The following is an 18613-nucleotide window of genomic DNA, read 5'->3' as shown; positions in this document are numbered from 1 at the left end:
ATTCGGATTTCGCTGCCGGCCGGCATATTCGATTGTTCACATCTAAAAATTAAACCTTCTTTATTTGATTGTACCTTAAATCTTAAAATTTACCTCAATTAAGCGCACTAGTAATGAGACCACTCACGACTGGCTCGGATAACTTCTGCTGTACCACACTTAATTACCTACGGTTAACTATACTCACTGAACTTGCAGGATTCAAATTTTTAAATTCGGTAGACCAATATTGCCCATTGTTACGTGGAATTTCGGGTCAATCGCAAAATGTCAAACTACACGACCTTACAGCGGTAATGCTCGTTTAAAAATAATATAGGGAATCTAAAATCGGCTAATACCTAATTAACGCAGCTGAAATCCTAAAATATTAATTGTTCCCTTGCTGTACGGGAACAATAATTAGAAACTTCACAATTATTATGTTCGGCAGCTTTTCCTTATCAGCGGTTACACGGCTTTACAAATTAAAACATTACTTTCACCTTCTATTTCTCACTCCTAGAAGAAATAAATAAATCTAGAAGTTTTACGGTTTCTTAGTAACGAAGCGCCCAAATTTATATTATGTTTCGATACCGTTGCGTTCATGTACCGGGTGGTCATCAAAGCTGTACATACGACGGAATCGCGATACAAAAAAATTGTCGGAAGGATTTCTTGTGGAGGTATTTCTTTACATGGCAGAATGATTAATTATCCACTTGAAGAATTTGCAGTTGACATTTTCATGGTAAGACAAGGGACTTGGTGTTTTGACATAAAGCACGCACAATTGTAAGCGAAACGTAATACATCCGAATTATTCTGCACATGAAACTCAAAATGAACAAACATGGAATTATTGATGTAGGCGAGATTTGCTATCTCGAGGAGTTTTTTGAACTTAGGAACGTACCCTACTTACACTAAATCAAAACTACAATTTTCTTTCGGCATGGTTTTTGGTATTGATATTGATCATAAAAACCGATTTCCTAAAGTTTCGATTGTAGATAAATATCTGCCTGTCCTTGCGCGTCAAATTGTGCGTAATTGGAATGAACTTATCACATCATTTTAACGACTCGGCTCAAGGTGAAGGTTAATTGTATATCAATTTATTGGATGGAGGCTTGATACAAAATCGATCGGAATTCGGACAACGTGAAACAATTTATGATATTCGACCAAAAACCGTGGCTGACCTCATGAAATATGCTTGGTGGTCGCTCTTCTGATGGAGAGGTGAACAACCATCATCAAATGCGATTATTTCAATTTAAATGAGAACTTATGAGAAGCTTATTTAGAATCAGCAGGAAAAGGGAATGGCTACTGTCCCAAAAACTCAATTTTTTTTTAAATTCATAAGTTGTTTCACAAGACATATTGATCTTTGACTCCAATATGTAACAATTTGTCTTCATTAATATGCAAATTCATCTAAAGTTGTGTTGGATATCTTGTGTAACGTCTCTTTAAATGGGCATCAGTTTATGTGGTTAATAATTTTTTGCGCGCCTAAATACAGGCAGCACAACTTACACGAAGTTGTATTTCAGAACAATAATTATGTCGAAATAAAAACATTATTTAATAATTAGTGCCACATTTCAATTCTACACTTGGTTGGTGACGGTGTTACTGTAGAGGTCTCTGCTGTCTTAAACCGCTTCAATTATCATGAAAATAATAACATGTCACTATTTAATTAATTGATCAACCTCAAGGTATTCCCACGACGTGACCCATAAACTACCGTAAAATTATAATTAAGGCCAGAATAGATAAACGTATTTAGTATTCACATGACGGCACGCATACTTGGTGGTGCCTTTAATGTGCGTGTTCCTTCCTCCGCTCCTTCCGTAGTTTTTATTCGTGTTTCGAGCCGATTTCATTGCGTTACGACGTGGTCCGACGTCTTACAAAAAAATTGACTTAAATACTTATTACGACGCATCCTGAGCGATATACACCGCGGTTGTTGAATTTCGATCGTAAGAGAATCCCTTCGCTATTTTGAAACGCGCATGCTTTGCGTCCCATAGCGTCGCGGCGCTCTTTAAGCATCGATTTAGTTGCCGAACGTATTAACAAAGTGGTCCTTATCTGTTGCTCGGGAAAAAATCAAGTACGGTTTTATCCTGAATATACATAGACACTTCTGTGCAGTGCTCTCGCCAAAAACGGTCGTAGTTTGTTTGTGGTAAATCCGGAAAACTTCCCCAATTTCAACTTTTAATTACGTAAGAAGGTAATCTATTTTTATTATCTATTACTCCTTTGCCTTTCTGTACCGTCGCTCACATGTACTTATAGTGACAGTGGTCAGAACGTAGATAGGGGAAAACTACCCTCGTTCGCGACAAACCGATGCGGATTGCAGGACGTTTCGGTTCGATAATTAAAGCAGGTGATTTTTCCAATAGGTCCGAAAATTGTAGTCCCGACTTCCTATTGTGAAATGACCGGAGCCTAAATTCGCATACTGCGTACCTAGTCAATTGATTTCGATGCGCAAAATTAGTCGAACACGTGGAAGATTCCAAACAATGAATCATTGAGAAGGAATTTAAACCGCTCTAGACGTGATGCATTACCAAGTAACAAAAAAGTAAATAAAAACAACACGCGTAGACTTGGGGGTTTGTCCTTGAGCAACAAAAAAAGTTGAAGAAATTGTTACCAAACGTGGGGGGGAGGGGGCCTTCCTTCCTTCCTGCTTGGATGGTTTTTGCCAACCCAAAAATGCACTATTTAAAATTACGAATTTTCTTCGCCATTTGTCATTGAAATGGACCACATTACGCCAAAATCATTTTGTATCACTGAACTCCCCCAAGCAGGGTTTATGGTGACCCCAGCGCAAATTTTATTTACATTCACTTCCTCGATATTGGACCTTTATCAAACTCGCTCCTTTAACCCCAAACGCGCCCAGAACGAAGATGATCTCCTAAGACCCCCAATGATATTTCGTTTCCCGAGTGTACATACCTAGATGTGGGTTTTCTTCACCTTCGTCTCCGCACGTTTTAAGTGATTGAAGTAAGATTTATTTTTTCATTTATTATTTATAATTTTATGCTCAAACACCCATTGTATTGTTAAGTAGATGCGTCATACTCCATAACCAAGGTAGTCTGTAAAACTTTCGTTTATTGTTGGATAGGTGCAATTAGTTTTTGTAAGGAAATCAATGCATGGATTTTTTGAGATTTCATGGTGTTTTAGGGATTTATACGTGTGTATAAAAAAGGCCTTTTTTCATGGGGAACAAGTGCGCAGGACCCTAAAGAAAAACAACATTTTTGCATAGGTTGTGGTGAAGAGGAAGGCGTTGAAAATTTTTTGAGTAGAACAAGCGGGAAGATTTTCTTCAAACGGACAGGATACGTTCACAGAGTGTTACTATTTTGTTATTTTTTTTAGTTTACAATACCGGGTGAATTGTATTTTAGCGCATTTTTCAAAAAATACAGTGTGCTATTTCGGACGTTCGCTGCACTGGGAAGTCGTAGAAAGTCGTTGATGTTTCCTTTGATAATAGACTCCCCATTAGTGCAGCAAGAAATGTGTGTGATCTAATCGCTTCGGGATTATGCCCAAATTTGAGCAACATTTGCAATTATCATCATGTTCGTTGGTGAAACGACAAACCACTTTGGCTTGATGAAGATGAATAAGTTTTATGCTCTCCCTGTCATACTCTCATTTCAGTTCAATTGGTAAAGCAAAATTTGATTCATTAATTTCCTCGCGGAAACTGCAAAATACATTACCTTTATGCCCAATAACTAACTTATGTAGTCAACTTTTTGCCAAGATACTAATTAAGGTATGAAAAATCCGCTATCGCCATCCGCACTATGCGTAGACTTTTTTAGCGCATTTTTCAACTCATGTTGGAAGGTGTTATTATGGACACTTTTCCCTTCCGTCCGATGCTTTATCTACTACTGCAATTTTCAAGATATTTAGTTCGTCCTTTTTGCATTCGGTAGCTATAAAGCTCTGGCACTTGAGCCAAAAAAAATCTTGACAATTACGCAATGTCAACTTTCTTGTTTATAACGATATTTTTTTAAATAACCACAGATTCTTTTAGACAAGCATCTCGCATATTGTAAAAACCAGATGTACGCATGCGCACACTGCCCACTGCTAAGTTTCTTATTTATAAGAATATTTATGCTTTAACTTATTTTCCTTAACGCAAAATAGTTATTTGTTTCATTAGTACAAAAAATGTCAGTTTTTCGGGACGAGGAACATAGTTGCTGGACGACGCGTTAGCGGAGTCCAGCAACCTCCCGAGTCCCGAAAACGCATTTTTTGTACGAATAAAACAAAATTTTTTCTCCAACCCCCTTTACTTTAAATTATATTCGAATTTAGATTCAGTTCACAGTTTCACCACTAGTTTAACTTCTGCTTTCTTGTCTTCACGTCTCATGGCACCCTAGTTTTTAGGTTAACTTATAACCTATTCGTTCTTACCAATGAATAAAGAATATTCTTTATTCATTGGTTCTTACTTCTTAGCGACTAGCGTAGGTACACGAATGCGTACACGTATGATTACATTTACTCAAATATTGGTTTTGAACTTGATTGATAAGGTGTAGAGATGCTCGTGGGGGGCCTGGCAGCTTAGATCATTGATCTGAGCCTGGCAGCATCGCATTTACTCAACCACTTCAAGTTATGGCAAACTTAAGAAACTTTTTCAAATTTTAAATTCAAAATGACAGAGAATAGTGCAATGGGTCTGAAGTAGATGGCGTTGCGCGCGACGGCGGGTTGTCTACGTATATTAAAATTACGTTCACCGAATATGTAAATTACGTTACACATGGTTTAAATAAAAATAGGGAGCGTAAATCATTTTCAATACATGTACATACGTATAGGTAACATCATTATTTGCATTGAATATGCAAAAATATTTGATTTGTATGTATAGAAATATCTGACAACCTGCAATGTAAAACGATGTCAATGTGACATATCTCCGTGATTGTAATTTTTTAATTGGTCAACTTTCAAGGTCAATTTCTTTTTGGTACTAGGACCAAAAGTACCCACTTTTTGTACAGTTGCCATGGTGATCCGGAAAACGCCAATTTTACGTACCAAACACTGTCACAAAATAACGTCTTATTGAGGTGGTTGGAGAAAAACATTTTTTTTTCATTTTTTACGTTTACGTTCGATTTCTTATGCAGTGATGAATTTAAAAAATAAGGATATTAGGTTGGATTTTAAAGCTATCACAAAGCCTTTCAAATCTAAACTTTTGCGCACCATTTAATCCAGTGGAGTCGCCCCTGCCCCACCCTAAGTGTTGCCCCGCCACCCCTTGTTCCGTCCGCGGATCGTTACACTTTTTTTCCCATTTCTCCAAATATGCAATTAAAGTCACTGTTGCGAGATCAGCATAAACCAAACCGTTCGCCCAAAATTCTGGAGCGTTAAACAATTTCGGCCACAAAACACATAGTTCATACTAATGCCGAGCGAACCGAGAACGGCATAAATGAACCGCTCGCCCGAAATTCTGGACCATGTTATAGGGTATCGGTCACAAAACACAGAGTTAATGTCAAAATTTTCCCTCGAAACATTCAGCAGCCTTAAGGACTATTGTGGTAGTTTTGCGGACTATAAAATCTTTCGAGAAATCTTCCTTTCCTGACGAGTATTCCATACTCTATAAGCTCCTGGTACTGTTTCTTATGGTCCCTTTCCAAAAATTCTGGTTTTGTTTTGTGGAATAATGTAGCTCTGGGGGGTATGACATACCCTCCAGGAAATGATGAGTCAATGCTCTGTTCACTATGACTATCCTATGATCTTCGTAAATATGGCTCTCTGTTAGGTGCAGCAGGGTCCAGCGTGTGGATCGGTTCCAGCGCTGACGACACCTTTTTCTACCCCTATTTGTTTGGAGTCGGAGGACTCCACCCATACCTGGATTTGGTGATAAACTCTCTTAGCGTGATACATGCCTGCACCTTTAGTGGGTGGAAAGAATCGTGGTTGCGCTGAAACCAGGCTTGTCGGAAGGCGTTTAGTGTCATGGTGGGGAAACTAGACTTCCTGGAGGTTTTTATGTTTATTTAGCGATTTTAGTAGTAGATTAACTGGGTGCGGAAGCACCAGGAACCCGAATCACTCAAAATCCTGATGGTGGTCCGTCGGTCTGTCTATCTGTACCTTGTGTCCTATTGTGGTGGAGACTGCAGTGTATCTCAGCTGTTTTTAAGGATAGAGACCCTGTGCCACTTTTAATACCACAAACAGAAATAATCTAGCTACCATAGAAAAATGGCAAAAACTGCATATTTTAGATGTTTTTACGTAGAACCTCTGAAATTTGACCCAAAGTTGATATTTTTTAAATGCAACAGCTCTTCACCTTCTATTCTGCCATCTACTTCACCTTCAAATCTTCCCTCTATTTCACCTTTAAATCTGCCCTCTATTTACCTTCAAGTTTGATCTTTAGTGACATCGACCACAGATTATGATCGAGTAATGCCTTCGACCTTGAAGGGAGCGCACAGTACTTTTGTCTACGTTTAACTTTCAGTTAAATTAGTTCAGGAAAAAACCTTACCGTTTTTAGTTTGGACAATAACCACTATGACCTTCAGTAGGTTTAGACAACAACCACGTTAACCTTTAGTGAGATTTTCAGTGAACCCTAGTTAGTTTGGACAACAACCACGCCTGGAGTTGGCACACGCGCACTGCTCAAGTTCAAAGTGGGCGAGAGTCGGCCTTACTATACTACAATGCGATCAAAAATGAGTTGCTGTCGAGTCACCTTTGGAATTTTTGTTTCCATGGGAAATCGTATTTAACTTGAACTTCCAAAGGCGACTCGACAGCAACTCATTTTTGATGAAAAAGCAGAACATATTCGTCTTCGAGACCCAAAAAATTAAAAAAAAAAAAACGAAAAAATCTCTTTCGGCTCGGCCGATTAGGTGTAGGAAGATTTCTTTCTGCCATTTTGTTCCAATAGGGCGGAATTTGTGATTTACGAACTCGACTGTTTATGAGTTACACCAACCCTTTAAGTTTGGTCGAAATCATTCATAATTACGAAAGTTAGAGTCGAGGTTATAGTGTTTTTGCAAAATCGTTTTTATTTTTTACCGAAGATATATTAAAAATATAATTCAAAATAAATTACACATTATTATGGCCACTTATTTCAATTTTGTTTTGTCTTATGGAAGTCATTTTTACTTTTTGCATCATTTGATAAGAGCATTTTTTTCAGAGTTCAAAAATGTAAACATCCCTCTTTTTTAAATATTGTTAAAATATCTTCTTTTATGCCTTGGGTAGTGTATGTTCGTTGGGTTTTTACGAATTAATAGCGCCATTTCTTATTAAAAAATAGTGATATTTACATTTTTGAAATCTGAAAAATTGCGCCATCGAATGATACAACAAGTAAAAAGGACTTCCATAAGAAAAAACAAAGTTGATGATGGTCCACCTGAGCCGAAACGTCAGACTTCAAATTTAAAACTAGCATCTTGTAGAGGAAAAAATGTGGTTATAATAATGTGTCATTTATTTTTAAATATCCTTTTAAATAACTTCAGTAAAAAATCTCGGAAAGTAGTCGCAATTTTTTCAGTTTCAAAACGGCATTTTATTAAGCATCAAAATACGCAACCCCGTGGTGGCCCTGGAATTTAAATCAGCCTGTATATCTCCCAAATGGTTTATGCTAGAAAAAACTTGAACGTTTTTGGTAGGAAATTTAAATTTTGTAAATATAATTAGTTATAAAAAGTTGATATTTTTCGAAATATTAAGGAGAAATCGAAAAAAACTCATGTATCAAGAATTTTCTGATAGGCACTTCGTGCATTAGGAGCTGAAACACCTCCTCGCACATTATAACCTCCTGATACCAAATTGTAAAAGATTTAAAACGAAATTTGGCTTCGAAATATTTTTGTGGGTGACTCCTCGACTATTATGTTCTGGTAGCTAGACAAAATTTTACAAGAAGGGTTTTTTGGATATGTTCAAGAGTAGGGGTGGGCGATTACAGGTTTGAATAATCGATAATCGATTTATTAAAAATAATCGATTATACCTACCGATTAATCGATTAATGAAATAATCGATTAGTCAAGCACTTGATTAATCAAATAATCGATTAATTTAAAAGAAACCCGATTATCGATACGCTATTCAAGAGGAAGGGCCAAAGAACATTTTCGCCAAATTTCATAACAAACAAAAGGTTTTTTGGTTACAGTTGCCGGCAAAATAATCTCACCATTTAAATTTTTTTTAATCCACTCAACGAATTAATTGGTAATAGCGTTAGAACTTTAAATGGAAAGGAACTCTTATTATATAAACCAGAAACTTCTCGAATTGTTTACTTATAAAATCCATTTAAACTTGTTACCGTTGTTTCCTTTTATGACCATTCGTGTAGGAGAACCAACTAATATCATAGTTTTATAATAATTTTGTACAAATAAACGTGTATGGTAAAACATGTCGTAAGTTTTAATATAAAATTAAAATGGCCATGGTACAGGTATAATTAAATAAACCTTGACTTGTGCTCAACTCCCACGTGACGTTTGCATTTTTCAATCTTTTCACTGTAGAAATTGGAATAAAGAACGCAAGTTTTCGCGAAAATCATTTTCGTATTCCTCTGAATGTTTAAACACAGTTTGAGATGTTTACGCTCTTTACGTTTCATAATTTACATTTTACGCACTGTAGATATTACTTTTTGCGTTAAATTGCCCCTTACTAAAAAGTTTCTCTTTTGGCATTACCGTAAGTTAGCGACTGGGGAAATTAGAGTTGCCGCTTATTTCACAGGTTGTGGTCGGCTTTTTTGTTTAGCGAGAACGTTTTTGATTTTACTCGCCCAATTGCCACATTTTGGAAATTAACACTTTGCCAAAAGTATTGACGTGGATTATTCCAAAAATATCCGTATTTCGCCTTCCCTATAGTTATGTTAACGCACCACATGACGTATGTACCTCGATAATAATATGCGTAACACTGAAATTATTCGCATATTAATGATCACGAATCGATTAGTATAAGGTACTTTCTCCTTAGTTCCTTTACCAATTGTTAACCGGCTGTGAACCAATTTTTGCAAATTCTTTACACTTTCACACTGCACTGCGAATTTGTTTAAAACACAAATTTAATTGTGTGAAACTAAGGCAAAAATACCATAATTATATTCATGGCGCTGTTGATGCGTTAGCGTAATTAAAATGCAAAATGGAACCAAAACTAGTTTTAAATTTATGTAATTTCTTTTCGGTAATATCATTAAATTCTTTAAATTTTCTGATTAGCCTTGGGCGTAATGAACCATTTGTTGTCTGTGTCACTGTAGTACTCAATAAATTTTTGAGGGAAATGGTCGATATTTGAGGCTTTTGTGTATACAGTGATTATTTACGTTTCTACTTGGACATTGGCCAAAATATTTTTCCTCTGCCTAATGTTTAAGTGTAAGTATTTAAAATAATTTGTGGCATTTGATCATGCAATTCATTAAATCTGTCTACAAGTCTGTGTCGGTTTTTTTGAAAATATTTGTTTCAGCGTTTCATACTAAAAATCGACGTTCAATAAATAACAAAAAATTCTTTGGAAGACGTGATCAAAGTAGGAATTTTTCCAAAGCTCAAAATAATTTCTTTTTGGGACTCTCATAAACTCCAAATTTTTTTTGTATTTCTTTAGTCTTTTTCTCAGCCACCACAGGTCCATAGCACATAAAAGAATTCTACTAACGATTTTATCTCGGTTTTTAGTAGTCCTGCCCTGTTTTCTAAATTTCGTTCTAAGATTTCTAGTCAAAGAGGTGCAAAATTAAATTACTTTCTCAAAATTCGATAAAAATCAGTTCGTGGTCGACCATTTCATGAAATTTTCCGTGATACATTTTTTATGCATTTAAGAATAAACTTGAAGAGACTTTAAAAAAATTAGCGCACTTTATCGTCGGAATCACCTGATAGTTGATCATGCGCTGATCGAGTTCATCAACTATGAGTAATTTTCTTCTTATTAGGTATGTCACGCAATGTGCCCTGTTTCCTTCCTTATGTGAGTGTCTTGGAGTACGAATTTTGGACTATTTTTTTTAATCTTTTAGACTTTTGTAACAGTTCCGCTTCCGTGTTCGCTACATGTCTAAACGATTCGATTGTGAATAATTTGATCCGAAAAAAATCTTGCTATTTTATGGCGAATACGAATACGAATAATACGAATTTCTGGTCCTTAAAGGTAACAAAAATGATACAAAAACCGCGAGGAATTTGAGTTTGTACATGAGACGATAAAAGATAAAATTGCGAAGAAAAATAAGAGGAAGCAATGCCGATGATTTATCTAATCTGCGTTTCCGTAAATAGAAACGTAACGGGCACGTGTTCCAAGATATATGCATAGCTGAACTGCAGGTTGATATCTCAAAAAAGGGGAAGTCGTGGTATTCGACCGGGGATGGCCACCGTTTTTGTCTTTTTTTGGGTCCTAAGGAAGCAGTGGCGGTCCCACGCCCCCCACTTGTTCATTTTTTCATCAATTTTGTGTCGATCTCATTTCCATTATGCGAGATTTCTTTTATTTTTTTCCGTTTTCGGGTTTGGGCCCCTCCCTTTACCAAATCATGGGACCGCCACTGTAAGGAAGGAACCAACAACGAATTTGTGGCCATTCTACGCTTTCGATTTCCTAATTTTCGGGCAATTTTAAGAAAATTTCCAAACTTTCATTTTTTCGTGTAACGCCCATCTCGTCGTTACCTTTATATCGAGAAAAATGACAGAAACATGTTTTGTTTACTAAATCTGGTGTGTAGAATCAAAAAAGGGCTATTTTGGGCTCTTAATTGTCGAAAAATGAGGAAGTTGAGTTCGGAAGAGGGTCACATCTGTTTTTAGCGCATTTTTGCAAATTTAATTGTAAAAAGGTAGCTTTTAATCTCAGTTTGGCGGACTAGCTGACTGGCAGCAAATGCAGAGAACGCTTGTAGAAAGACGAGGAGTGTACATGTACCTACCGGGGCCGTGTAATTAACAAGTTTAGGAACGGGGATACATGATGTGGGGTCGGCGTCATCTGGGCGCCATCCTCGTGCGTGGTGCTAACCTAGTGATTTTTCCGCTGCGAAATTTGTCACGCGGTTTAAAGTGTCTTAGAACTCAAATCGATGTCCCCTTTCTCGTGTCGCCAATAGAAACTCGAGCTATAAGAAGTGTCCCAAAAATTAAGTACTATTTTGTGGAGGTTTTTTTAGCGAAATCCGCCACAATGCGAATTGCGGGTGAACGGGACGTTGGAAGCGGGTACCGACAAAGGGTATGTGGTAGCCTTCGACAAGATCTTATTGATGAAGTCAAAACTGGCTAATAGAATACTGATCTGCCGCACAAAAGTGCTTTTGCGCCCTAAGGAAGATCCCGATGGCGAATCTGCTGTCATTTTTTGGTTCTACGCGCCTGATTTATTTATAATTTTTGTGCAAATTCAGAGAAATTTTTTTTAATGAACACCTGTTGTTACCATCAAAATGGAAATTTTCGAAAAATTTTTGAAATTGACGAAGCTGTGGTCCTGTACTAAATCTAGTGCATAGAATATAAAAATTTGCTGTGGCTAGCACAGATACCACCCACACACTGGACATGCGCGTTCTGCCCAAAAGCTTTTTAAGCTCTTTCTTTTATGTCTAAGAATATTTATACCAAATTTGGTTCCAATCGGTTCAGCGACAGACAGACTGACATCGCCGAGATTCCGATTCTTGGTGCTTCAAAACGTGTAGTTCCGTAAAAAAAGTGGGGGGTCACTTTTACCTCAATGCAATTCCCCCCTTACTAACGCGCGGGTGATTAAAATGAAGGTTGTTTTGAGCTCCAGGGTATTTTGGGTTCTTGATGGCTGCAAGATGGCCAAAAAAATCGACATGAGCCAATAAAAAATTTGCATGTCCCTTATTTGTTGAGATATCAATTTGCTGTTTTTTGTTGTTGGACATAAGAAGTAGAAGAGCGTGTAGTGCAAACATTTGAACCACCTGGCACGGAACAGCCCTGCCCCAAAGTTTAGGTTACTTTTCTCAGGAACCGTGTTTGCACTAGAAACTCTCATCCAGAGATTGTTTAATATTTCTAATTTTTTAAATCTCCATTTTTGGGTTTTTTTAATCTCCAATATGTGTAATTCCGTTTGTGCGAATTTTTTTCGATTAATAGTTTCGCACATGCGTAAAACAACTTGGCACATTTATAGTAGAAGTATGGAAGTGAGCAAAGTAAGCGGCGTTTCCATAAAATGTGCGCATAAAAATTGCAATTTAAGTGGTATGGAATGCGCAGTTATTTTTGAAAAATTGGTTAAACTTGATGAAAAATGACAAGATGTTTGTTGCGACATATTGGCATTGGTTAAAGGATACGATGAACTTCGGTAGTTCGCACACAATCGGCGAGCTTTGAAAATTAAAGGGTATAATTACTTAAATTAAATTCAGTACAAAAAAAACTTGACGGAGATGCGGAGCCAGCACTATTTATAATCTGGACGGGAACGGTTGCAAACAGCGGATTAATCACAGGTTTTTGATTTAAAAAAATGTTCAAGATTGGAATCACTGGAACAATGAGAGCGTAAATACAAAATTGGGTTGCATTGTATTACTAAGGATACCTATTGTAACGGAAATGCTCCAGACATGACGTCGCCTTTGGCGCTCTGGAATTTTCTACGCGCGCGATTATTCGAGAATGTACTGGACTTACATTGCTTGCGTGTATAAATGGTTGCGGACCGAACATCGCGGCAGTCTACTACCGAACGAGTACGTAAACATCAAGCACGGAAAGATAAATTGCGAAGTGTGAGTGATATAAATAATCGATATAAATTGTACGGATTGTAGTGTTTTAGTTCTGTTTAATAAATATTGATATAAATCGAACCCGAATTTATAAATAACGTTACACTATTATAACTTATTCATTTACACGTTGTTCCTGAAGTCAAATATAGTCGAACAACCGAACAATTACAAAAACGTCCGAGGACTTTAGTACACCATTTCGTGAAAGTATAGTCCATAGTGTTGAATCATACAAATGAGTCACAAATTGGTCCTTCGAACCGATGCATTTTGTTTGTTTCGTTTTTGCATATCAATGACACTGAACTACCTGCAATGAAAATGTAATTTTATTTAAAATTTTAAAAATCGCATACAGCTCAAGTTTGTGGGCAACAAGCCGTGAAACGCAAGGAGGAAGGGGTACCACTTCAACTATGAGCACAAGGCCAACCGTTAGTATTTGATGAGCTAGATCGTGTTTTATGATCCAAAATTTTGAGCTAAGAACTAGGATATTTTTCGTTTATGGTGAGTCCACTTTTATTGTCTTGAAGTATCAAGTACCTGTACTGAAGTATAGGACATTCATGGAAGTAAGTACCCAATATCTAAAAGTTTTGAAATTATTCTGTGTAGGAGATATGATTTTGACAATTGTGGTACCAGACTCATGATGTTATCGAGGAGAGATTAAAAATTTATAAAATATTGATTACAGTCATCATTGAAAAAACTTATTACCCTGTCATTGTGTCTAGAAAGTGCCCGTGTCTTGTGTCCAATTTTAACACTGAGAAGTAGTAACAAAGGTCTACCAAAAAATGTGCACTCAATAATAATTTAGCCATATTAACTATTTATTTATTCACATTGTTAAGAAATGGGAAACTTCTATTTGAATATGTGGAGACAATCCAGTTCAACATTTTCCTACCTTGAATAGTGTAATTATCACTTATGTATAAAAGCAACATACATTCAAAGCAAGTGCCAAGTGCGCGTGGTTACTCACGCTCATGATAAAAATTTATAATTGCTAATTTCTGGGAAATGAAACAATTCTCTTATGTTTTTTGTTAATGTTGAACAAAGCGATCACATTTTTTACCAGGAAAACTACTCAAAGTTCTTTTCCATGTGATACGTGGAAATGCGGTGGTGTACCTTTGAACAAAGAGTATATACTCTTTTGCTTTGAATTAGTTTTGTAAACCTCATTGTGCGGGTAATTAGTCGGTACACATGTTCTTTAATAATAGCCCTGGCAGACTTGGAAACGCGAATCTCCTGGGTTACGACACCGCGTAGTACAAATGAATCATCTTTACATTACGTGAGCTTCAATTACTACGCCAATTATGTTGAAAGTTCTAAATTGCAAAACGCTTTTGTAGGAAAGAAGCCTGCATCCACTTTAATGCTTAGGAAACAATGGACAATTACGGAATATTGTTTAATGCGTTATTCATTTGTTTTATAATTAATTTTAAACTTCCTATCAAGCAGGCCTTCGATTCATCTAACGGAATTGCGAGTTGTTACTATTAACTTACTTTTTAATGAATGAAGAGGTAGTTTCTCTATTATCAAAGTTTCAATTTACGGTCAGTAAGAGTTCGCGGGGGGGTTTTCAAAAAAATGCAAGGTCAATTAATTAAATGACTCCGTTGAGGGGGAGGGGGCAGGTTTATTTTAAAACATGTCTCAAAACCTTATTCGTTCTTTTGAATTTTTAAACCCTTTATATTTTTGCCGCCTGATTTGGTACTGCATCTAGGATAAAGGAGGTCCAAAACCTTCTATCATTGCATATATATACACCTTATATACAATGCTTTTATTTCTTCAAAATCTGGAGATTTTTAAAGTAATGCAAAGAAAATCAGTTAAGCTAGCTGTTGAGAGTTCGTATCTACCGTTTGCTAACGTGCAGTGTTGCCAGATGAGAATTTAGAAAATCTCCAGTGCTGCCGAAAATCGTCTTCACGTTTAAGAGGCGAGTGGAGTAGAAAAGTTGACTATAATGTAGTGCTGGCTCAATCTCTTATTTGGGAGTAATCCATCCGATGTTGGTCGTCGTCGTCGTTCGTTTAATCGTTGTAGCTGCCACGCGGGCAGGTCGGGTTCGATTCCTGCTCCGTCCGTCTATCCGAGGCTTTAACTACTCCTACAGTTTTCAATATACTTAAGTTTGTTCTTATTGAATTTGGTAGCTTATAGCCCTGGCACCTGAACAAGTTTTAACGGTTAATGTGCGCATGCGCATGCTTCTAGTAACAGCAAACATATCCCTTCAGGTGTGCGCATGTGCAGACTGTCTAATGCTAACTTTCTTATTTATTAGGATATTTTTTGAAATTTTAACTACAGATGCTTTTAGTAAAGGCAAACATATCGCATATAGTAACAATCAGATACTTCCCAGTAGTAATGTAGATTTGTGGACAAAATGCGCATAGTCAGTTTCGAGTGTACCATTATATTTTCAACTAAGTGAAGGGATCTGAGTGAAAAGGTTCAGAAGTTTGGAAATGTAAATGTGTCTAGAGATGAAAAAAGTTAATTAATTTTTTCTTAGAAATTACAATATTCAGTCAAGTACCCTACCACAGCCAAGGTCTATTGCTTGATCTATTCAGTAAAATGTCCTGCCAGTTCACTATACTTAAACGTGGAAAAACTGTATATATGCTGTGTGCAATGGTAAGCAGTAAACTACACCACCCTCAAAACACTTGCAGAGCTAGCCCAAACAAATGAAAAATTTCTCCTCGTACACATCTGCTAGATCTAGCATGTCGTGAACCAAAAAAACCTCGCAGAAGACCTAAATCAACTTGTTCAATGTGTCGTTTTGACGATTCACTTTTGCCCTATATCATTTACCTGTGTAACACAACAGACGCGCGCGGCGCGCATCCTAACAGCACACGGTATGCTAGATTTCATAAGTTTTCTAAATATTGAAACACGAATCTTCACTCTTTTGTGTATCAGCCAAATGCATATTTTATCTTGTCATACAGAAAATTGATTGCTCTTTTTAAATATCGTAAAAACATAGGCATTGCATTGGAAAAACAAAAGTTACATCGATTTTCGGTTAAACCGAAAGTGATGTGGGAAGTTTGAATATGCAATCAGATAGATCGTAATGTCACGTATAAAATTACATTTGACAAATTTTTCGTATCTCGCCAAATAAAAGAGATATTGAGGTGACCCTCTTATCTCGAACGCACTGTATATCCTTGTGTTTGCAATAATGGTAGTATAATTGAAATTGACAATAATAATTATTATACAGATGAATCAACTGCATTTAGCTAAATTTTGAGTGTACAGTTACTGAAATGCTGTGCTGCATTTACGTGTATTAACGACATAATTCTCTCTTATGGTTCCACTTGAAATTTATCTTAAACAATAAAACCATTATCATTTGTTTTCAGTGCGGATAAACTGTTGTTTTAGGCAATTAGTCGGTTTATGAATTTGTGATGTACTGCTACATAAAAAGTAATGCATGTTTTAATATTTTCGCAATAGCCAAATTTTTTTAACAACTGTTATATTATTTTAGGGTGGTTACCCAGCAAAACTCAAAAAGGTTCTAATTGTGACGGCGCCTTTATGGTTCAAAGCTCCTTTTAAAATTCTTCGTCTCTTTGTACGGGAAAAGCTTAGAGAGCGAGTATATACGGTGTCGACGGCGCAACTCAGTAGTCACATCCCGAGGGATTCACTTCCCACACAGTTGGGAGGAAACCACAAGCTGGACCATGAAGCCTGGCTGTTACGTTGCTATCAGTCTATGACCACCCGTCCTGAATCACCACAGCCTCAATATGGTAGGTAGTGTTTAAATCTCGTCTGCGTTTAATACGAATTAATTTTTCCAGATGGCACAACGCCATCCCCACAAAAACGTCTTGGAACAACAGAAGATATCAAAATTTCGGCATCGACCAATAACATAAATGATAGTTGGGCGGAAGAAGCCAATCTAAATCCTCCCAGTAGTGCATCTAGTGGTTTTTCCGATGACGATTCCCTCCATGGTGACGGTACCGCATTAACAATGCCCCAATTAGTAGATTATATTAGAGAAAGAGGCAGGTTGGGACTTATACAGGAATATGCGGAAATACGCGTTCGGCCACCCGAAGGGACTTTTAACGTTGCTAAAGTAAAAAATAACCTTCCTAAGAATAGGTATACCGATGTGTTGTGTTACGATCATAGTAGAGTGATTCTCTCCGAAGTTGACGGTGATAAAGACAGTGATTATATACATGCAAATTTTGTAGATGGTTATAAACAAAAAAATGCTTTTATTAGTACTCAAGGTAAGTCACAGTCGGAAGCCGAAATTTATTAATAGCTTGTCTTACTAGGTCCATTACTAAAAACGGCAACAGACTTCTGGAGGATGGTTTGGGAACAACATTGTTTAGTAATTGTGATGACAACTCGTGTTATGGAACGTGGACGTCCTAAATGCCATCAGTATTTCGAAGCGGATGTTGATGGTGAAGCCAGTTATGGACACTTTGTAGTTAAAACTATTTCAATAGAAGCCGATCCAGATTATACAATTTCTACTTTACATCTAACCAATACAAAAGTATGTATATTCTATTTCAGCTTTAGTGCATTGTGGGCTCGTATAACAGTAACTATCTAGGGCCGCCAATAGAGGGGTAAATTTAACATTCATTTTTTTGAGAACAGTGATCTTTAATGAAAATTATTCAAATGTTCCCCTTTTGAATCAAAAAAATAAAGAAAGAGAATCTACAGTTTTTATTCCATTGCATAAAAGTTATTGTTTGGGATATCATTAATTGGCGATTGGCGATAACTACACAATAAATGCAATTGATGAAGAAATTGATTGCCAGTATATGGGCCAATGACTTAGAAACAATAGCAAATAGCATTCCATAATGATGCTAATAATACTGAAGGTCGATATTGTGGCTAATTAATTTTGATCAGGTATGAATATAACGGAACGTTAATTATATAAAGGTTTTACTATGATCTCTATACGTCGAAAGTTTATAGTACCTTAATTTTTGTAAGGATTATTAACTAGGATTGGTTTTTAAAGTACATGTTACCAATAAAATAGGAAGATTAACGCTATTTGAACCCTAGATCAAAGTTTTCCTTATTTTATGGAAAGTGTAAAAGTATAAACAGGCCTGCAAACGCTTCTTTACTGATCTACAGGGTGTTAAAATTTTAAGATTGTTTAAATCTCCTGCAGTTTTTGAGATATTTCGCTCAAATTTGAAATGTAAAGCTAAAGGCCTAATATTAATTGGTCATGTCAATGGTATAGTGAAAATATGCAGCATGTTTTTTTAGGGGTCACGTTCTTTTTTTCGGTGCGCCACTGGCAGACGGTGGAACAAGAATTAAATTTTCTGATTTATTTAGAAACTGTTGGCTTCTTAATTTTTTCGCATTTGTGACCGAGAAAAATCAATCTTCGGTGCTTGGCTAAATGAAAGAGTAATCTAAAAAATGGTCCAGTAGGCCCTAGTGTTATTTGGCTAATCTGTTGTTTTTATTAGTTTTGGCAGTTGGGATCAGGGATTGAAAATTGTATCTTGTGTTTGCACTAAAATTATAAACTTATTAAAATCATATTGGTTATAGTTACCTTTCCAATACGAATAAATCGGATAAGCTATA

The 18613-nt window shown here is 36.5% G+C and overlaps 1 protein-coding gene across 1 annotated transcript in view; it reads left to right on the top strand.

The window, feature by feature from the left end:
- Positions 1–18613, top strand: part of LOC116162969 (tyrosine-protein phosphatase non-receptor type 9-like) — a 47876-nt gene that overhangs the window by 26012 nt on the left and 3251 nt on the right. Inside the window, exons 4-6 of the mRNA XM_031476770.1 lie at positions 16491–16758; positions 16810–17256; positions 17305–17534. Coding sequence (XP_031332630.1) covers positions 16491–16758; positions 16810–17256; positions 17305–17534 — 945 coding nt within the window. The remainder of the gene's footprint in view (positions 1–16490; positions 16759–16809; positions 17257–17304; positions 17535–18613) is intronic.

The sequence above is a fragment of the Photinus pyralis genome, unplaced genomic scaffold (assembly GCF_008802855.1).
Source record: "Photinus pyralis isolate 1611_PpyrPB1 unplaced genomic scaffold, Ppyr1.3 Ppyr1.4_LG2, whole genome shotgun sequence".
NCBI classification, from domain to species: Eukaryota; Metazoa; Arthropoda; class Insecta; order Coleoptera; family Lampyridae; genus Photinus; species Photinus pyralis.
The sequence above is the reverse complement of the archived record's forward strand: the minus strand, read 5'-3'. Positions and strand labels throughout refer to the sequence as shown.